The sequence below is a fragment of the Saccostrea cucullata genome, unplaced genomic scaffold (assembly GCF_032062105.1).
Source record: "Saccostrea cucullata isolate Sc308-1 unplaced genomic scaffold, CSIRO_AGI_Scuc_v1 ctg116, whole genome shotgun sequence".
NCBI classification, from domain to species: Eukaryota; Metazoa; Mollusca; class Bivalvia; order Ostreida; family Ostreidae; genus Saccostrea; species Saccostrea cuccullata.
Window position 1 is genome coordinate 357,368 of NW_026931870.1, and position 23,350 is coordinate 380,717.

Sequence of the window (23,350 nt, forward strand, 5' to 3'; positions counted from 1 at the left end):
TGTAAATTTGTAATGACCCCCCCCCCCTTTGATATACAGTGTATATGGTCAAATCCTCCTCTCATTATTTATACTTCTTGCTTTAATACTTTTAAAAACAAAGAATCTCTCTCTCTCTCTCCCTCTCGACAAGTTGTCAACCCCCTCCCCCATTTCGTAATACATCACACAAGAAGAAAATAAAAATTGATAGCATGTAGATATTAAAAGAAAAGAAGCTAACAAAAGAAGATGATGAAAATAGCAGTTGGGGATTACATGTCTGTTTAATTAGGAGTGAATTTTTAAAATTTTTATGTTTTAGATGTTGTCGCACGACTTTTCTTTACTAAATAAAAGGAATTGAACAAAAACATTTTAACAATATTTGGAAAACGTTTGCTTAAAAAATCTTTTATCTAAAATCATCGTCTCAAGCCAAGGTTCGGAGACCGCATAAAGACAATATTTTCTAGTGAAATCGAACTTTCAAGAACCGCCATATTTTGAAATAGTCTTGAATATGATAAAATGAAATTTTTTTTAAAAAAATAAAACATATATAACTATATACAAAATGTTAAAACCCTTTAAAATTGCTGAAAAAAAAAAATTTTTTTTACATTATAAGGGAGACATATGTCTCCCGTTAAAACAAAAAGCTTTGGGATAAATTTTTTTTTTTTTTAATTGTAAAAAAGATTTTTTCTTTTGAGGATTTTTAAAAATATTTACACGTTTTGATGAATAATTAAGTGTAATAAATATAATTTTTACCAAAATTATAGAGTTATCTCCAATAAGCCCCAAATAAGTAGGGGTGTGTGTGTGTGTCCTGTCCACAAGTACCTGTGGTTCGCAGATCGCATAAAGCTCTCCAGAATGGGAGAGGATCGTAGATTTTGGCCGTGGTTTGGTTTGCGAGGCATTGGAAAAATTTTATCGGGACACGACATTTTTTTTCGTTTTGAGACGACTAATTTGTGATCATTCGGAACGTCTCTTGACCTATGTTTTGATTACTCATGCGTAGTCCGGTTGTGTATGGTAAACAAACAGTAAAACAGCACACCTGAGAATGTCAGGTACACGAGGGAAACGAGAGATAAAAATGTCTTTTAACCCGTAAAGATGATTTTAGATAGATGATGGATAGAAATGGGATGTGTTCAGTCAAGGATATTTCCAGGTAAGGTATTTTATGAGCTTGCAACTTACACAGACGAAAGGCATGAGGGGAAGGGCAAAATCTGAGTATAGCTCAGTATAGCTAGAGAGCATTTGCTGATTAATATTGAAATCTTGAAGTTAAAGTGGTATGACTTGATTTGTCATTTGAAGTGTTATATTATTTGTTAATAATTGTGCTATTATATATATATATATATATATATATATATATATATATATATATATATATATATATGGTTAAAATATAATTATATTAAAATTTGTTTTAAGGTTAAAATATATATCATAGTCCTTGATATAATCAGGTGACCTATATACTATAATATATTATAGGTCCCTGATATAATATATGATACCAGCAGACATTAAGTAATCCCTATTTCCAGATGAATGCATGTTACAAAAATACCCTGAATGGAAAAGGTCTGTAAATTGGATTCTTAAAAGGTGGTAATTAAATTAAGCTCAGACATTGACTATTTCAGTAAAGTCAACCATAAGTAGTACCCCATTATAGCTGTATACCCAAACCTTTTGTTTTACTGTCTGCTGATAATGAGATTTCTTTTTCATTAATTGTTTATAGAATCTTGTTCATTTTATTCCCTATACCCCTCCCTGCCCGGTTTTCATGTTCGAATTGATTCCCATTGTGGGAGAGAATGAATTAACTACCTAAGTGTCTCCAACTGAATGTTGAAGAAAAGTCTCTGGTTTCAATTACTGAATTAGAGCCGTACATTATTAACCTAATAACCATGTTAACTAAATATTGAGAGACACATGGTTTTTGCAGACTGAGTGAGCCTAATTTAATGTAATTTAACTTGTAAATGAAAGCAACAATAATGCACTTATCATTAATTTTATTTATATCAATGATTTAATAGAGTGCCAATGATTTTTACAAAGGCATTTAACGACAGGTCAACAGAAATACATACTGAATAAAAGGTCTCAGTGCTTGGTTTTTAAAAAAATCATGAATTTGAGAAGTCATATAATGTGACTTTTAAATTTTAAGTGTTGGTTTATTAGCACTCTGTATATAGATAAATCTCAAAGTCAAACATTTCTAATGTCTTACACTTGTACCTTGTACGTAATCTTTTTGTTTACAGAGAGATTAATGTTGCTTAGTTGCATAATTAATGCCAAGACTGAAATAAGAATAATTCCCAGACATGTCAGTTTGGCTTTAAACCATTCCTGTATATATAATAATGTAGACATCAGGTTCACTCTGTAGACACTGACAATTTTATAGAAATGTAGAAATGGCGATTTTGACCATGCCTTTCTCGTAGCATAATGGGGTCAGAATGTAAATACTTTTCATAACATTTTTACAAGACTTATGCTCTTAAACTATTTTCTGTTTAAACTTCACTTAAAAGTATGTGCTGCAAAATATTTATGAGAGATATCAATTTTTTTTTTTAAAGCTAATGCATAAAAAATACTTGTATATTTTCATTAATTGTTTCAAAACTTTTTAGATCATGAACGCATTGAATTTGATACTCCAGGTACATCATATATCACCATACATGAGGATGAAATGTGATTTTAAGTGCACGTGGTTATTTTTTGCTGATTAACAAGAGATTTAAGATAAAATGCACATATTCTTATTGCATAATAAGAATTTGGTCATCTTAGAAACTGAGAACAAACAAAATTCTAGAGTTTCTTCATCAACATATCCATTCCAATTTCATTAACATACACAAATACTTTGTTTTCATAAATAATTTCACGGCTGATTAACGGTTAAGAAAATCGCATGTCACCGTGTTTGAAGTGGATATAACTACTGTATTGGATTTTTTAAGCCTTAATGCACTTTCATATAGGGACATAAATGTTTTATTCTCTGCATAAAATATTGTTCATGCATTCACACTTTGGTTCACATTTCAAACTGATACGTCTATACTCTGATCGATGTATTAAAAAAATCAGAATTAAGCATTAACCATGACAGTTTATTTAACAAAAGAATCATTCTACACATTTGATATAATTATTTGTAAATTTGTTTTTAATTATTAAAAATCTTTTTTGTAGTTTTAGCATTTTAAAATTTTCCAAGATGTTTTAAAGACTAAAGACAGCTAGAGCTTATGAATATGATAGAACAAATGTACAACAAAGTATGTGACATTATAACCGCAGATAATATAAAGTTTTGATGTATGCTTTTGATTTCTTTTTCAGACGTTTACAAGGATAAAGATAAAACACCAAGCAACAATCCGAACATCTTACGAGGAGACGTGTCACTGAAATTCGAGGCCAAGATAAAACGCGAGAAAACGTTACACGATAAAATGGTCAGCAAAACTTTCGCAGCAGAGGTATTAATTTAATTGATCATAGTTAATAATTTTGTTTCTTTTGGACATTTTTTGGAGTAGAGTTCATAACATATAAAGGTGTGATGAGAGAGAGTTATTAAGATAAAATCCTGTTGTCTCTGCCACAAACTTGAGTGCAATATAATATAGGTAACAGCTTGAATATTTAAGTTTTCCCTCTCAAAATTCTAATTTCTATGTGTGTTGCTATTTGTATATACTGGGTAGTGAAGAATCACCATATCTGTCTGTCTTTCTGACAGATAACCATACCAGAGAATCACCTTGTCTGTCTGTCTGTGTGTCTGACTGAATCACCTTGTTTGTCTGTCTGTGTGTGTCTGATTGAATCACCTTGTCTGTCTGTCTGTGTGTGTGTGTGTCTGACTGAATCACCTTGTCTGTCTGTGTCTGACTGACTGTCTGATAATCATACCAGAGAATCACTTTGTCTGTCTGTCTGATAATCATAATGAAAAATCACCTTGTCTGTCTGATAATCATGCAGAAAAATCACCTTGTCTGTCTGTCTGATAATCATACAGAAAAATCACTTTGTCTGTCTGTCAGACTGATAACCAAATGTTGCACATATATGTACCATATCCCTCACAGAAATCATATTCTGGAATATATTTTTATGGACAACTTTTGCTGAAGATATCTGATATTTCAATATTTTATGAGTCACTTACTCTTGCAGGATAGATTGTATAAACTCCTAGTGGGAAAAATCAATGTTTTTGTACTTACAGATTTTTTGTACCATTTCTGATAATGAATACCCTTATCAGTGAGAAAATATGCACAGTGTATTATCAATAAGCAAGTAATGATTAATAAATAATTTGAATCTATTCAAGAGAAGAAAACTTGAAGGAGTCAAATTGACATGAATCACATTTTGATCAGTTGACTTGCTGTACTGAAAAATCATGGACTTTTATCTCCAGTGAACACGGAAATCATTAAATTGTTGTAAATATATTGACCAATTAAATATTATGCTGGTTGTTCAACATTGAATCAGATTCAGATGTTCAATGTATCAATCATTTCTTTTCAGTATGCAGATCTCTTGATCATTCTTTGACTTGAATCAAAATCTTTAAGTTAACTAAATAATATGGTGATTAATCAATGGCACACATGGGATTGATTTCATTTTATAAATATATTTATAATGACAATGAGTCACAGTAACAGCTGTTTGGTTTCTTTTATAATGTTCCTCATGAGAATTTTTCACTTTTAAAATTAAATTCAACCACTTGCCAGTTGAGAACTGCAAATTTATACCTATACAGTTGGCACACAGGGCCATTGCAAATTGAGCAGTGAGGGATGTTGTACATTCCAAAACCTACAGACACAGGACCTTGGTATATTGTGGTCTTATTTGAGCAACCGGTCTCTGCGTCCCAGTCAGGATTCGAACCTGTGCTGTAAGGATCAGCTTCTTACTTTGTGACCCTAGAGCATGTGTTCTAACCACTGTACCACAGGTGACTTTTCACATCTGTACATTGCAAACAACCATATAAGGTTTGAACTGCTTTTAGTCTGATGTTCAAAAATTGGATCCATATGGCACTATCAACCAAAGAGTTTACAATTGTATGATGCAAACATCAGCATGTTCAGCATAGATTTTTTAATGTCTTTAGGTCACTTGGAGAAATATATACATTTAAAGGCTGGATTCATTTCTGTCTGTGAATTCTTGTCCAGACATAAATGATTTCAACATTTCATGCCCTGTGACATATTGTTTGAGAAAAGAACAACAGTAAACCTTCTGAGGCATTGGGCAGTACTTTATAGATTTTTGATTCCATGAGCCCACTACATGGTGTGACATGATTTTAACTAGGATCTAGAGATGGACAGACAGACAGACAATTAGAGGAAGTATGAATGCCTCGATCAAAATTGGACCAATGTGAAAAGCATGCATGGATAATTGAACAAATTATCAGTTCTGTGCAATTAAAATTGGTATATATAGAACTTGACAGTCTTATTTAACACAGGACTGCGTGTTTGTCTAACCTGACTGGGCAGAACACAGATAGTAAATGGCGTTAACACAAAGCCTTGACAAGATTTTCACCTGAAATTTTATTACAAAGTGTGGGCACTTATATGACACTCCATGAGAACAAAGCTATTAATGCTGTTTAGAAAGGATCAAATTTCTATAAATCAATGGGCCAGGATTGTTGACCATAATAGACGAGAACAATTTCAGATGACTTGGTTTTAATAAGAATTGAATTAAATACCGGGTACTTGATGGAAATACACTGTTAACTGTATAATGCTTGTGGTATGCTTCTCTGAAATGAAAGTGAAGAAATAGGTTCCCAAACCCGGAATAATTCTTCAAATTTTCTGACTCGAACTGAAAGATCAAGATATTTCTAAACAATGTTTTATGTTGGAATGCATATCAATCTGAAAATTTTGAAATGCTTTTCAGCACAACTTCTGTTTAAAACTTTTACTTGATTTTATGACCAAAAAAAAAAAGACAAAAGAAACAAGAGAAACCATTTACACCTGTACCATTAAGGGGGCTGATTTGGGTTTCCATTGTGCGATATTTCGTGCATCATCATAAAATGAAGCGTATATACTCTATAGAGCAATTTTTTCAACTTAATTAAAAAAATTTACAAAATTACAGATTGAAGAATTTAAGTACAATTTTATATAAATGAATTTTAAAAGGATTTTTCAACTGATAGGTAGAATGATGTACGTTGTGAATAATATGTTTTTTATGTAGATTTTCCCCAAACTTGGCATGTGCACTGAAATTAATGTAAGATATATATGGTATAGACTAATAGAAATAAAGAGTTCTCACACAATAAAACCCCACTCAGCTCCATTAAAATCAATTTTTATTTCCATTTACCCTGCATTTTGTCACATTTTTGAGTTAGAAAAAAAATCTTCTTGAATAAGTTTAGTGTATCAATTCCATTTTAGATGTATGCTATTTCTGAAATAAAATGCAGTGTAAGTTTAAATTAAAAAAAAAATCAAAAATATGGAGTACTTTGGTATAATTAGAACTTAACCATATTTCCACAAAATATGACCAGCAGCAGGTCTGTTCAAAATATCTAAATAATGCAAACTTGCATGGGTGATGCATCTAGAGATGAACACAGTCAGAACATATACTTTGCTTTTACATGTATCATGGTGAAATTTGTAATCAAATTATATGTTTTTATCATATTGAGGGAATCAAATTGTCCATCAAGTGATCATTTCTTCTTCTGTCAACTTAACCAAATGCTGTTCCTTCTTTGAAATCTAAAAAATTGCTGGCAGCAGTGCATTGAACATGATAAGCATTCTGTCTGTTTATATAATCATGACAAGGACTGTATTCCTATACTGTGACTCACTCACTGTGTCGGTAACATTCAGAAGCTGACCACTTGTAATGGTCCGTCTTGTTCAGGTATTGATTCACAGTGCAGTCAGAGGTACTCAGGTATGTTAACAAGAGATATTGACTAGTTAAAAAAAAGTCAGACAGGTATTTCAGAATCAGGGAAGATTTTACCTCATGTCCTGGATTAATGTTTAATATCTCACCATTATAAATTAACATCAGGTAATTAGATAAGGAATTAAGTACACCTGAGGATGACAAAGGTGAAAACATCACGAAGCTGATGAATAAAGTGGTCAATAATTAGCTGATATCATCAGAACTTGATTGATTAGAAGTCTTAAGGTCACGACAATACCCTGAAAGAAGTGAAAAAACCATGTAAGAAGTAAAAGCTGGTCTACTTCTATTATTTAATGTTTGTAATTATTGTTTGTCTATAAATGATACAGCGATGTTTTATTCATAAAAGTATAAATATAAATAATTTATAGTGAAAAAGGTGGATATAATGAACGGTGTTCAATATACAAAAAATCTCTAAACAAAGCAAATATATATTAAGAGGACACAAAACATACATCCCTAGAAATTCCAGAGGTGGGATCAGGTGCCTGGGAGGAGTGAACATCCCCTGGTGATTGCTCACAAATAAGTCAGCTGATATATGACCCACTGAAAGATTTTATTTGCTAGCAAGGTCATAATGACCATTATCATTTACAAAATGCTGACTTAATTAAATGAGGCTGTAATGTATTCCCTGTAACGTCAACTTATTTGTAATCTTATATAGTATGACAGAGAGTAAGTTATTTGCCCAATTCATCATTTGTGTCGGTTATAGCTAAATAGTGAGGAGAGTATCTGGTTTACATGGATTCTGGATTCAGTTCCCAGGATTGCCACATATTTATCCAAGTTCTTATAAACAAGCTTTTCAGGAAATGTGGGAGGTAGAACTTGTATATAAATATTATCAAAGAAACCTTCAGTTCTCATAATTTGCAATGATCAATTCCCCAAAAATAATGGACTGATTTTAGAAACAATTAAGTAACACTGTTTGATGTTAAATGTGATGGAAATTTAAATGTGTAGCAGATAATTAAAAATCTAAATTATGAATGAAACTGATGAAACCAAGGGATACTATATGACTGTCAATTTTTCAGTGTATTTTTACTTTGTATGAATTTTCCACTATCTTTGAAATGATATTAAGGTGACCCTAAGGGTAGTCTTTGATGTACAAAAGTTCATTCTCCATTGAACTTGTATTTGCATGTTTAAAGTCAATAACAGCTTTCAGAAAGTTTGAGAAACTCCTTGAAGAGTGTGGGGCCGTTTTATAGTTAGGAGTAAATCATAGGGGGAGATGAAAGGGCGACACTGACTTCTAAGTCAGGGTCTGTAAATATCACTAAATATCCCGATTAGATTGATTAGATCGTTTGATTCCAGTGTTGAGGGACAAGTGGTCATGTATTGAGTCCTGTCATTTTTGGCACAGATCAAGTGCAGTGAAGAACACAATGAAAAGAGATTTTAATAACCCTCCCATCCACACGTAATTCCGCATCGAAAAGATATTTTACTATTTTTCAGTAACATAAGTTTTCCACTAACTCCTTTATTTTGGTGGTTGAGCACTTCCAGGCATGCAAATGTCAAAATAAAAGGAGTTATTGAAAGGCTTGATTTTTAGACGGAGGCTTAGCCTCCGCTCTATTGGTACCGCTCATCTGAGGCGGAAGAGAATTTGCGATCGCCATCTAGCGGCAAATCACGTTAACTTTGAATAGCATGGTCCCCAGGCTCATACTTTCCAAGGCAGGAGTACACGAAGCAAAACAGGGACAGGGAACCAGGCTAAATTTTGATAAACTGGCCTGCCTGTCTGATATCAGATATGCGCTGTATACAGACAGGTGATCAGTGATGTATAGAGTCTGCTGCTGACACGCTCATTGGCTGATAAAAACTCTCGCTGACACAGAATTTAAATTGTCAGGGAAACCAAAACAGATCACCGAGTGCAGTTCTCTGCATCTGATTTTGATGCAATTAATCTAATTCGGTCACAATATTTTCCAAAAACAATACATAATTCTTTTTTTTTTCCTCATGAACCTATAATTATCTGACCTCGCCTGAGGGCTTTTAAATTAGTTTGCGAAGGTCCTATCACATTAATACCCTACATTACCTAGGTAAAAGAAATCTGCATCATTGTTTAATTGAAACTGACATATTTTAAATGTTCACTCACTGACTCAGCAGAGAGCTGCGACTTATCTGTTTATAGCACAGGTACAGAATCTCTGCTGCATCTATTTTTAGAATTCCTTATCACATATTTCAGAAGATTTTGCAAACTGTTTAGATGGGACAAACTGACCCACATGTTTCTATGTTTACATGACCAAAACAGTGGCTTGAATCTTACTTTGTGGTGTAAATTAATTAAGTAATATTATGGCTAATCTGTGCAAAAAAGGATGCATTAAAACACTGTTGTCATGGAATCTGCAATAGTGACTCAAAGTATGCCCACAAAAAATATATGCAAGGAGTTAAATCTATTAGGTTTCCCAAACCTTGGAGAGATATTGAAAAAGTGTCAAAGATGGATGAATGCTTGTAAGCGGTTCATTGGTGGATCCAAAGGAGGGTAGGTTCCGGGGTTGGAAGCCCCCTTTATTTTTTGTCAAGTGGAGAGAGAGAGAGAAAGAGAGAGAAAAAATATTTTCCGAGAATAAATTAAAATACATGTATTTGTACGTCTAACTTATGTATTAAATAGATAGATTCTCACACATTAAGTTTCTTCCACTCACTATTCCCTTTTATATGAAAGAATATAGAGTATACAGTACAACCCTAGAACTCCCCTTTCAAAAATGGCTGGATCCACCTCTGAAACGGGAAGGATTTTCCACGAAATTGGGTTTTATCCGTAAAATCACATATAATACTGGATATTAGGGTATCGTTGAATCCATGAGATCTAGTATTAAGGCGTTGTAATCACTTTATTAAACTTAAACAATGGGATGGCACATTTTGCGGTACGTGTCAACTTTCACCTGGATGCAAATGTTTTCTTAAGGTATCACCAGTCAAGTAAGAATTTGGAAGTCAGGATTAATGCACACTGGAAAATAAAAGCTATAGAGCTTAGTACATTTTATGATCTGGACCAAACAGGCGTTTGTTCTGCTTAATATTTTTCATAATGTTTGAAATATTTGCATCCTCTTCATGTTCATTACCCAACACAACAGAATTGTTAATCAAAAGTTGAATGTGCATGTTTACATCTATGCATTGATATATCTGAATGCTTGTATCTCAGCTCCTTTTAGTCCTGAAGAGTTAGATATACTAAAGTACTTTTGGTTTTCTCACATTTCAGGAAGCTCTTACCATGAGCCACTAAAGAATTCAAATTAATATAGTTTATTGCAATTAGAGTGGTTTGTCCTTTTGATGAAAAATGGGAATTCAGTAAATTACATAATTAAACATTAGACCACGATAAATAAATGAAGAAGATGCTCTGGTCCCCCGTGTGGCAATATAGCGAAGATGCAAATTTAATATATTGGTACCAAAAGTATGGTATTCTTACTGGAAATACAATTGTGAAATATGAAAGTAGACTAAGGCTAAAGTTAATCCATAAGTACGGAAATCTCCAAGGTAAAGGTCAAAAGGTCATGATTGTTGGTATGCTATGAAAGGTCTTCCCACAAAGAATACATATGTGAAGTATGAAGCCCTAACCCTTCAAAAGTTATGAAAAATGATATTTTTTTTTAAAGTAGACCAAACTCCAAAGTCAAATGTCTTGCTATAAAATGAAAGGTCTTGTCATAAGGATTAAATATATAAAGTATGAAAGCACTAACCCAAAACCTTTTCAAGTTATGGTCAAGATTTGCTTTATAAAAGTAGGTCAAACTCCAAGGTCAAAAGGTCAAAGTTCTGGGTCTTCTTACAAGGATTACATATGTACGTATAAAAAGCACTATTTATCCCTTACCATTCAAAACTTATGGCCAAGGTTAAAGTTTCTTCATAAGTATGGAATCTCGTAGGTCAAGGTCAAAAGGTCAAGCTTGTTAATATCTAATGAAAGGTCTTTCCACAAAAATACAAATATGAAGTATACATGTCCTGGTATCTAATGTTCAAAAGATATGGCCAACTACCTTTAGGCAAATGTTGGGGTCAGAATATGAATAAAAAATTCCCAAAGAGACAACAAATCATGTTCATTCCAAGCCTCCGTCTATCAGTACTTTCAGTACTTTGATTATAACTGTGCCGGAAAGATTAAGTGTAATACCCCCCGGTATACCTTTAAATATTTCCATTTCTAATTTTTTTTCTCTGTGATAACTCTTTACTTTAAACATATTTTATTGAATAATACAATAAGGATTGGGCAACAGGCAAGGCCTATGTACACCCTCTCCTTGTATAATAGGTTAAGATACAATAGTAAGTAATAATACATGTACATGATACTCAATAAGATTATAATGAAAAATAAAGATTCACAATCAAGTATTATTTATCAATATTATATTTCAAAAAAGATGACCAAAAAAATTACAGTAGTCTTACGCTTAGGAGACCAAATATGCATGTAAATCTTGTGCGGCTGCCTTTGTGTTTGAACTACTATACGACTATTGAAATTGGCATGAGAGTCCTTGTGCAATTTTGATCTAGACTAATGTCTTCATTTTTAAAATCTAAATCTACTATTTTATTTGACGATGAATGTAAATATAAGGAATCACTGTCTAGTTAGTATAGTATGTCAGGGACATCAACAATAGTGGGAAACATGGGATAATTTATGCATAACGGGCTTCGCCCTTTATGCAAATTATCCCATGTTTCCCACTATCGTTGCTGCACTAACTAAACAGTAATATTTGTCCTCTGAATGTTTTCTAGCTCCTTTATTTCCAAAGAAAACCATAGCAACTTGCAGGGTTCGAGACTAATGGTAGCCCGCTGGCCCGGGACAACTGAATATTGAGGTCGGACTAGTCACTACTAAACATGTCTTTAAACTATCCCTGCAGGACTACTGTAAATTTTACCAAACACTCACTCAGAGCAACAACATAATTATAATTTACACACAATGTACCTGATAATTGTTACATTTATTTTCAAACATATGTTTTATCATCATACTTATTATTTTTGTAAGTCAAAATGTAAAATTTGAAGGTGATTCAAAATACCCTAAATGGTTATAAATGTGGAATTTTTTGAATAGGAAAATGTCTCAGGTACAATCATAGAGTGACATATAATTTTTACCCAAATACAGCCAGAAAGCAGGATTTGGCTTCTGTATTTTCAAAATTTCATGGGGGAGGCCCCCTTACCCCCACCAGAAGGAGGGGAAAACTCCCTCCCGCACCTACCCCCCTCGTCGCTTCGCGACTCGGCCACCAGCCTTTGGCTGCTGGACAACTAATACATGAACAGGGCGAGTAGAAATTAGAAATGGCTAGTCTTGCTGGCAACTATGGTTTCAAAGTTATTGTTGATCCCTGCCATGGCAACTGTATATCATTCAAAACCATCTGAACAGATTTCTATAGGCCTATGGCTATTCCAACAAACAAACATGCAATGGTGTACATATTAAGAATACTTTACTGATCATTATTACAGATATTATACTGTAAATCACTTTTTATTCGCGAGAACTTTATTTTCGCATACTTACGCGAGACAGTGTCCTCGTGAAAATTAAATTCTCGCGTATAATAGTATTCCTTAGATTATATAGAGCAATAACCACAATTCATGAAAATTTTGTCTCGCTAATCAGGAGTCAATGACCATCTCGCGAAAATAAGGTGTCGCGAAAATTTAGTGATCTACAGTAAATATAAACAACAAAATATCTTTCTTTGTTTGTTAGTATGGGAAATGTCGCAGTTATTCCAGAAAAAAATTAACAAAATGCACTTTGCGTTTCTGCAACATTATTTCCCTCTCTAACAACCAAAGATCCCTCGCTATAAATTCATGCACTAACTGATTTAGGTAAACTGACTAATGAAAGCCAAATATAGTTTTGGATTGAGTGCCAGCTAATTGTATGAATGGTTTGATATGAGCTGCTTTGTTTTTAGGAAATGTCTGGAAGAATAATGGAGGAAAGAGAGAGATTGTCCCTGGGGACGAGATCTAGGGCCACGTCGGGAACCAGTTCACCGGCACCTAGCAACAGTACCCGAAGTAAGAACGGCCTCTGTACACTAAATCAATATAATTGCGTGATCACCATTTTTTTTATTGACAAAGCTGATTAATGGTTTCGTTTTATTTGTAGAGAATTTCTTTGCTCATGTATCACAAGGGCACTTATCTCCAGAATTAAAATTACCAATTGTATCTTGTAATTATGTAATATGTACACACAGAACTTTAGTCCTTGAAATTTTTTTGCATTATTTAGTCCACATTCTCTGTGTTCATATAGTGCATTTAGAAGTCCTAGATTATTTATGGGTTGAACATTTCAGGATTTTCATCAACTTTTCGACAAAGCAAACATGATTAAGCCTTGTAATATGTCAATTAAATGTAAAGACATTTTGGATTAATTGTGACTCTCTCAAACATTTCTAAGAAAACAGATAAAAAAGTGAATCAGTTGAACTAAATTTGGTTTCTTTTTATTTACCCCCAATATCTGGATTTCTTCTTTATGTCAAAGTAAAATATTCTTTCTTTCATATATACAGTTTTCCTTGGTGCTTGAATTATCCTTGAAAATTAAATCTCACTGAAAAATTTTGTGTATTCAATCAACAAATATTTTCTTTCCTTGTAAAATGTTTCTTCATATGGTAACAAAGACCAACATATTTCTAGAATATCCAATTTTTCAGATCCTGTTTTAGAGTACCCTATGTGTTTAAAGTCACTTTGTATTTATCTTATAACTTACTCATTCTTTGTTTGCCAAGGTTTTTGTTTTCACTGAACATGAGTTTTATTTTGTATTTGTCTATATCCTCTGTTGGCAAAGATATTTAAAAACTGTTAAATTCAATTTTCAGAACAAGTCCATTTTAAGGCAGATGTGAGTGAAGATGTTCCAAAGTTCAAGAAAGGAGGCAAAGTAAAGAACTCGGTGAATCACATTAGTAGTGATGAAAAACAAATAACAGTTACCATAGCAGGGGCACACATCATCCAATCAAATGATACGTTAGATCAGCCAATCCATGGCAACAGCTCAAATGATTTGAACAGTTCTCCAAAAAACAATAAACTGACAACAATAGAAGAAAGGACAGGTAGTCGAGCTAGCGGTCATAGTGCATCAGAATCAAAAAGAGGCTAGGGGGACCCCTGGTGTTATTCTGCATTGTATTATTGACTGTATGAATGATATTATATAGCTAGTATTAACTTATCTTAGTCTAGTCCTTAATTGACCAAATTTAAATCTGTGATATATATGAGAAATAATTCTATAAAGTTGTATGAATTATGACCAATGAAATCTTTGCTCATTCTAGAGAGAAATTAAGTTACGTCCAATCTACAGAGGTTAAGTCAATCCAGATCGAATAAATTAATATAACTATAGAATTTACTTCATCCATATTAAATATTTAATTTATCAATGTTACATTCTCATGCAGGTGAGGGGATAACTTAACTTTTCATCAAAGTACATTATAATTGTGAAATGATAGTATAACCAAGGGTTCTGGTTTTTGCATTGATATGTTAATAGGTTCAAATGCGTGAATGAAGATACCTAAGAAGGAGTTATTGCCCTTGTCAACACTTATTAAAGATAGATTAATTGATTAAATAAAGAAAACATGCATTTTTAAAATTCTTTTTCTTAACAATATATACTTATCATTACACCAACATTATAGAAAACCATTCTTTCAAAAGGTATTGATCTATTGGGTATGACTTTAAAGTAATAACAGTTTTTGCAAAAACCCTTGACATCATCGGAGGATGGAAAAACCTTAAGTCAGATGTGAGGACTATATTCACGTACACTCACAGATTTGACTCTTTTTACCCAGTTAACAATTTTTAAAAACCAGTCAGGTTTAAATTTGTAGAAATATTTGTTACTGGACTACAGCTGGATGGAAGCAGAACTTAATTAAAGTGTCACAAACTTGTGGGACTAAGTTCAAAATAGAATTGAAAGCATTGGTTGGATGATTAAAATTTAATCTTTATTCATTTCCACAGAATAAATAAGTGAGATATTTTTATACTATGTATGTATACACACAAAAGATTTCTAAAGTGGACAGCTTGCTGAATCAGATTTTCCAATAAGCTTTTCAGGTTTCAATTTAAATTGGTATCATATTCATTATGGTTGGGATAATTAAATCTCCATTTATAACTGTTAATCAGTGTACTTTAATGATGCACATCCATAAGCATTATATATCTCTGAATATATTATAAACAGTATTAAAATTTGACTTCTTTTACTTAGAAATTTGCTTTAATACAAGAAAATATGTTTTTATTAACTTTTTTTAACAAGTTGACTTTTACCCAGCACCTTTGAAAAAGCTGTAATAATCACACTATCTTGGAGGTCATGTAAGTGTCAGACTTTGATTGAGGTCATAGATTTGTTAGGTCACACTATCTTCACGGTCATACACATGTATAAATATCAGACTGTTGCGGAAGTCATAAATAGTTCAAGGTCACACTACTGTAGAGGTCAGGTAAAGGTTATCGTGTTGTTGAGGTCATTGATCAGTGAAGGCACACTATCTTCAAGGTCACAGATCCTAGCTAGTCTATCCCATCCTGCTATAGAATAACGTACACTGTATGATCACGTAATAAATCTTTTGCTCTAAATAGTAATTAGTTTAGGGAATCAATATTTTTTGTCAATGTTTATGAATATTAACAGTGACATCTTGATTATATTTCAGTTTGTGACAAAATCAATGTGTACACATTTAGTCATAAATTATTTTTTAAATCCTACTTACCTTTCGTTCATAATTATAACCCTGTTCCTGTATTTAAGGAGAAATCTCTTTCAAACTTAGATATTCTCATTTCTCAGTAAATTTACACAGAAATTGTGACGTTAGTATAATGTATCTTTAATTCAAAACTGATAGTGATTTTTAGATCTAAATGTAAATAAACAAATATATACATACAAAGTTTCATGCACAAGTGTAAATGTTTCTGGGTAGTCAGCATTAATATTGGAGAGTACATTTACATAGTTTTCTTTTGCATATTAGTAAACAACTAGATTTGTTAAGATCTCTGTTTTTTACAATATATATCTGATCAGTTAAGATTTCAAATTTGATTGTTATTCTTACTTATTTCAGTGCAATCTGTTTGGTTGATATTATATATATGTACAGTGTATGGTTATCACTAATTAAATACTTGAAGATAATGATGTGTTTTTTGTTTTTTTTTATTGTTGTTTTTTTCAAATTCATATCATAAATCATATATATGTTTCAAGTTTGTTGAAAAAATTTTCATGTACAAATCTATATGAAAAAAGTATAACATTTGTAATGTTTTAATTGCTGAGTGGGCATAAAAAAATTGATGTTTGACCGCTGAGTGAGATATTGGACCGGTCGATGAGATGTTGGTCCACTTATATGTCACAGAATGGGCGGATAGTTTAATCTCATTTTCATTCTTTGATGTTCAACAGTGACGGACCTGTGGTTACATCAGGGAAGACAGAACAAAAATTCATGTATGTCAAAAAAAATTAAAATGAAAGGATGGGCAAAATGCGTTTTGTAGGACAAAACGTATGTTGCCTTCGAACTTGATCAATAAATGTATATTACACACAAACGCTTGATTTTTCAAGAGTTATCTTTCTTTTGTCGGAGAATGATTAAAAAAAATTTCACAAAAAAAAAAGAAAAAAATTAGTCTTCACATATTCATTTTGATTTTTAGCTCACCTGAGCCGAAGGCTCAAGTGAGCTTTTCTGATCACATTTTGTCCGTTGTCCGTCCGTCTGTCTAGCTGTCCGTCCGTCTGTAAACTTTTCACATTTTCGACTTCTTCTCAAGAACCACTGGGCCAATTTTGACCAAACTTGGTACAAAGCATCCTTGGGTGAAGGGAAATTTAAATTGTAAAAATGAAGGGCCAAGTCCCCTCACAAGGGGAGATAATCAAGAAAAGACAAAAATAGGGTGGGGTCATTAAAAAATCTTCTTCTCAAGAACCACTGGGCCAGAAAAGCTGAAACTTACGTGGAATCATCTTAGGGTAGTGTAGATTCTAAATTGTTAAATTCATGACCCCCGAGGATAGGGCGGGGCCACAATGGGGAATCAAAGTTTTACATAGAAATATATAGGAAAAATCTTTAAAAATCTTCTTCTCAAGATCCACTGGGCCAGAAAAGCTGAAACTTATGTGGCTGCACCCTGGGGTAGTGTAGATTCTAAATTGTATAAATCATGACCCCCGGGGGTAGGGCGGGGCCACAATAGGGAATTCAAGTTTTACATAGAAATATATGGGAAAAATCTTTAAAAATCTTCTGCTCAAGAACCACTGGGCCAGAAAAGCTGAAACTTATGTGGAAGCATCCTGTGGTAGTGTAGATTCTAAATTGTACAAATCATGACCCCCGGGGATAGGGCGGGCCACAATGGGGAATCAAAGTTTTACATAGAAATATATGGGAAAAATCTTTGAAAATCTTCTACTCAAGAACCACTGGGCCAGAAAAGCTGAAACTTATGTGGAAGCATCCTGTGGTAGTGTAGATTCTAAATTGTTAAATTATGACCCCGCGGGGATAGGGCGGGGCCACAATGGGGAATCAAAGTTTTACATAAAATTTATGGGGAAAAAACTTTGAAAATTTTCTACTCAAGAACCACTGGGCCAGAAAAGTTGAAACTTATGTGGAAGCATCCTGTGGTAGTGTAGATTCTAAATTGTTAAATCATGACCCGCGGGGATAGGGCGGGGCCACAATGGGGAATCAAAGTTTTACATAGAAATATATGGGAAAAATCTTTGAAAATCTTCTACTCAAGAACCGCTGGGCCAGAAAAGCTGAAACTTATGTGGAAGCATCCAGGGGTAGTGTAGATTCTAAATTGTTCAAATCATGACCCCCCGGGGTTGGGTGGGGCCACAATGGGGAATCAATGTTTTACATAGAAATATATGGGAAAAATCTTTGAAAATCTTCTACTCAAGAACCACTGGGCCAGAAAAGCTGAAACTTATGTGGAAGCATCCTAGGGTAGTGTAGATTCTAAATTGTTCAAATCATGACCCCCGTGAGTAGGGCGGGGCCACAATAGGGAATCAAAGTTTTACAATATTGAATCAAAGCATCCTATGGTAGTGTAGATTTCAAATTGTTTAAATTATGATCAGTTGGGTAGGGTGGGGTCACAATATGTATTACAAGAGGGGAATCTGTTAAAGAACGGAATGGTCAAAGCTTCTCAGGTGAGCGATGTGGCCCATGGGCCTCTTGTTTTGTGAAGGGATCATTTAGGACAATATGATAATAAGTAAATAAATGTAAGAGTCATTTTCAAAATTTGTCCAAATTCCACCACCAGTATTTTGCAAAAATAAATGTGGCGATTTAAACTTTTTAAAGTTTTATTTTAACATTCAAACATCATAGATGCATAAACAATGTTAAAGCACAAAGAATTCTATTAATATATACTAAAAAAACATTATATGTACATGGACCCAACAATAAATGTCCATGGTGTTACTTAGTTAAAAGTCATAGTAGAATCATAATTTTAAAAAAAAATTAAGGTTTTTAGAATAACAATCACAACGTAGTGATAAAATTATTCTATTGAATCAAACTGATGTTTCATAACAGAAAATTATCAGATAATGTATAGCTGGAAGTTGTAAGTGTTGTAACTTTTGTCTATATCTTAGACGTTTACTTAAGGCATACATCATTTCCCTCAGCACAAAATACTTGCTTTGCAAATAAATTTAGTATTAGAAAACGACAGTATTGTGTTGCAAGTTTCGATAAAATTGTATAAAGATTTAGAACATAAATATAGAAAAAATGTGTTGGTAACACCAAGGATATTTGCATAACACAAAGGACATAAAGGTTACACTAAGGATATTTTGTGTAATACTTAGAAAGAAATAATAAAGTTGTTCTCCTTCCTTCCGAAAAGGATAGTAATAAAATTACCCTAGAGGTGAATATAAGAGTATATGGTTTTAACATAAAAAATTGGTGGGGGATTTCTTTCATTATACATTTTGAGTCTGACTAGTAACACCAAGGATTAAACAGTAACGACATAGACATAACTATCCAATCATAAGATATATGACAATAGAAAAATGAAATCAAATTGTTATTCCCGAATAATAGATAATTACTATCACATGACTTTGAATCATTGATCAGTACTTGTTAGTGTATTTACATATCCAAGCAGAAGCTGTAACACCAATGACAAAAAATAACACAAAGGACACCTTTAAAAGATCCAAAGGTTTACATAGATGAGTCTTAGATCAGCTAGAACTAATTTTTAATGAAGAAATAATTGTGAAACTAGAACATGTATATGTATTTGTAAATGACCAGATTTCAAACATATAGAATGCATTAATCTTTTTATGGATTTTACATTTTCATTACATTTATCTACAGCTAGCCTCTTTCCACAATGAGCTCTCTACATATAAATACACATCTACAAGATATGATGGTGACAATATTATTAAAACATTAGCAATGCTATACCAGCTTTAATCTTTTACAGTTTTTGGCCTGTTAAAAAGGAATGTGGTTTTAGGTTCTATCTAACCCTGTGCATACATTTGAGTTCAATTTTTCTATATCTTTATCCAGTTTCTCTTCCAAGGGATCTGATTTCTCTTCATCTTTAGTCTGATGTTCATTATTGACTCCAATTCTTTCTCTTCCAGGGTGTCAGTCTTTTCAGTTTCTTTAGTCGGATTTCCTATCAGGAACTCTTGACTTTTTTAATCTGTACTCTTTTTCATTGATATTTTTCTGCTCTTTTTGCTCTTGTATCCACTGATCATTTGCCAAACTTTCATTGACAGTTCTTCAGGGTAACAATCCAACAAAGTGGCTTGAAATGTAGTGGTCTGTCACCATATCTGGCCTTGTTGTTGTCCAATGCTGCCTCGACTATATAATCTTCACCACCACTTTCCAAAAGCTTATGTACATCCAAGGTTAAAAACTTCTTTCAGCACCAACTTTTACAGGATGTAGAACACAGTCATGAGGGATTTCAGTTGGACAAATCTGAAGAACATCCTCAACTAAATGCAAAACTGTATTCTAGGGTAATGACTGGTACATTGTCTCCTTAAAAACATCTTTTGAAATCCTTTTAGAACAGTTATGAACAATTTGTGACTTTTTCATCTAAGGGTTTACATGATTAAAGAACATTAAATGCATTTGCAAAGAAATGTTCCGTATCTGATATAACTTTAAAGGTATTTTCAATTCAATGATATAAATCTATCTTTTACGTCTTGGATTCTATTGGCTTCATTGCAACTTTTTAATGTGTCTTGTTTACATCATCTTCATCAAGAGAACATAACTAGAATCCTCAGACTAAAGAAAACAAATCATATTCTGCCTTATTTCACATTCCCTTGTGTTACCTAAAACTTCCTTTGTGTTACCATTTTTAACCATCATATATTTTTAGCACTTCATTATTTATTGTTACTTGAATTGCAATATCCCACCACATTTGTTTTCTGCAATACAATGAACACAATTACCACTCCATATGCAATACGCTTGTTTCATTTTTCTATCTTTAATCCTTGCTGTGTCCCTTGAGTAACTGAATTTGTCTATGGTGTTACCATAGGTTACTTTAACGAGGTTCGATCCTGATATTTAAAGTCTTAAACTTTTTTTGCCAAGTATATTTTTAGTTTCTACATACATAGCTTAATTAAAATTCAAATCAAAAAATGGGGGTAAATGCGCTTCTTTTGGCGCTACAGAACATTAAATATGACCTTATTGCACTGAAATGTGTGTCTTAGTGAAAAATTAATTTTTTTTACGTTTTCCCTCCAATATTTTTATCCAATTATAGCATGAAACAAAATGACCTCTTAGGTTGTTTTAAAAAAGACACTTAAAATTGTGACTAAGAAAAAGTTTCAAATTCCTTCGCATAATCAATTATTTGACCTTTCTGCACTAATAAAAAGAGATTTTTCTGGCATTGAAAATTTAATTAACAAGAAAATTATTTTAAAGTCTTAAACTTTTTCTGATTTGAAGCAAATAGGTCAAATTTATCTTGAATATTTAGAAAAGAACATCAAAACATGGGGTATATGTTGTAAATTTTCAGATATTACTAAAAAAGTGTAAATTTTACGTTAAAATTAGCTCAATTTTTTCCTGGATTTTCAGAATATATTTACTATATTTGTCACTCTTTGTTGATAGAACTCATAAGAAATAATTGAATAGATATTTCAGAACCAGCATAACACATTTCACTGCAAAAAACAGCTTTGTGTGCAACCAGGATGGAAAAATAGGAATCGAAAATTAACAGTACTGTTATAGTTCAAAATGGAAAAACTGATCATTTTCGTCTAAAAAACCTTCCGCCACAAAATATAGTCCCTAGCTTAGTTCTACTTGAATGGAATTTAATCGCGGTTTTTTCATTGCATATAGTTAAATTTGCACTGTAGAATTCAGATTTAATGTAAGAACTTATAAATGATGCAAAATTTTATAAATAAAGGACCTGACCAAAATACTCTCAAAATATCAGGATCGAACGTCCTTAAAGAGCATAAAAGGCGATATGATTGCATTACGTAATGAATTTTGATATTTCATTTTATTCAAAAGAAATAAAAGTTGTATATTTTCCTACAGAAACAAAAGAACATGCAAGAGTATATTAATAACATAAATATTTAATCGTTTTTACATCCATTGTGTTACCAAACATTGTCCTTTGTGTTACTCAAATTATTTATTGAATTAATTTATAGCTCATGGAAACATTATATGAAAAATAAATGCCAGTTTGATAAAAATATTTCTGTTATTTTATATTGTAATAAACTTTACACAAATGTTGTATTAAAATTGGCAATTTAAAGGGTTTTTTTTTTCAATTGGTCCGCGGAGTTACCCAATTCTGTCCTTTGCATAACCAAGACTGCAAAATCATATGATTTTCAAATGGTAAAAACATTTAGTAAATAATTTGGCATTTTAAAACAAAATTAGTCACTGTTTAGTTTTAAATAGGGGAGGAAAATAAAACATATGACTCCAACTTTCATTCTTTTTTAATTATTTTCTATGTAAATTGTCCATGGAGTAATTAGATACGTCCTTAGAGTAACTTTTCTTGCAGTAACAAAATGGACAGTAACACCAGGGAATTATTATATAAATAATTGGAAGTATAAAAGCAATAACTGACTTATGAACATAAAGCACAGCTCCTAGATGATAGGTATTTTGTTATAAACTTGCTCAATGCATCAAAGAAATGGCAAATTAATTTATCATCACAATATCGAAGTAACTCCTAGGACTCAAAAATAAATTACTATTGCAATCAAACTTGCCTTCAAGCACATATTGTGCCTATGGTGTAAAAAATCTGTGTTAGGCCAAAGTTTTTATTTTTTTTGGTTTACGATTTTTTGACACAAAAATATGCGTTGGGCGGTCGAAAAATAAAAATAAAAATAATTTGGAACCTTGACATATTTTTCTCTTGAGTAGCATTGAAAGGTATTCAAATGCCCTGTTACTGTTGATGGTTTTCATTCTTCTGACAAGTCCGAGTTTGCACTGGGACAAATATGGGTAAAATTAAGTGAATCTGCTATTCTCTGGTCAACCTTTCCACGTATGAAAAAGTTTTTGGAAACTCTGAAAGTCATGGACTGCTTTCACAACAAACTTTTACCTTAAGGTACGTGTGTCCAGGGACCAATTAACCCAGACCCGAAATTTAAGGAGACATTTCTCCATCAAAGAAAGTTAGGGAGAAGTTTTGAAATTTAGGGAGACTTCTTGGCACACACAAATCGTTATAAAACTATTTCATTGTTTATAGATTACAAACATTTCAATTAATTTTCTGTATAAACATTGTATTTAAAATGATTTGATAAGAGAAAAAGAATCTTAAAAGATATTTCCCGAAATTACAAGGTATATAACTATCTAGAAAAAAATTAATAAAACAACATTGACATTACATAAAATTTACAACTATGTGTACTACAATTGAAATGTAAAAGTTTCTTATCAGATTAATTGTT

The 23,350-nt window shown here is 32.5% G+C and overlaps 1 protein-coding gene and 1 long non-coding RNA gene across 2 annotated transcripts in view; both read left to right on the plus strand.

The window, feature by feature from the left end:
• The window catches only part of LOC134233802 (uncharacterized), a 126,210-nt gene extending 109,023 nt beyond the window's left edge, over positions 1 to 17,187 (plus strand). The window contains exon 2 of the long non-coding RNA XR_009985067.1: positions 17,027 to 17,187. This is a non-coding gene — a long non-coding RNA (uncharacterized LOC134233802). The remainder of the gene's footprint in view (positions 1 to 17,026) is intronic.
• Positions 1,001 to 16,426, plus strand: LOC134233798 (uncharacterized). The gene is made up of 4 exons (XM_062715824.1): positions 1,001 to 1,168; positions 3,391 to 3,530; positions 13,122 to 13,227; positions 14,055 to 16,426. Exons 1-4 carry the CDS (start codon positions 1,138 to 1,140, stop codon positions 14,339 to 14,341), a joined length of 564 nt encoding a protein of 187 aa, XP_062571808.1. The 5' UTR covers positions 1,001 to 1,137; the 3' UTR covers positions 14,342 to 16,426.
• Positions 17,188 to 23,350: the final 6,163 nt, after the last annotated feature.

Excerpts from the sequence above, each read along its gene's own strand:
- LOC134233798 (XM_062715824.1), top strand. The coding sequence starts at position 1,138 with ATGGGATGTGTTCAGTCAAGGATATTTCCAG. Across the intron at positions 3,531-13,121 it reads GCAAAACTTTCGCAGCAGAG|GAAATGTCTGGAAGAATAAT; the intron begins GTATTAATTTAA and ends CTTTGTTTTTAG. Across the intron at positions 13,228-14,054 it reads ACCTAGCAACAGTACCCGAA|AACAAGTCCATTTTAAGGCA; the intron begins GTAAGAACGGCC and ends TTCAATTTTCAG.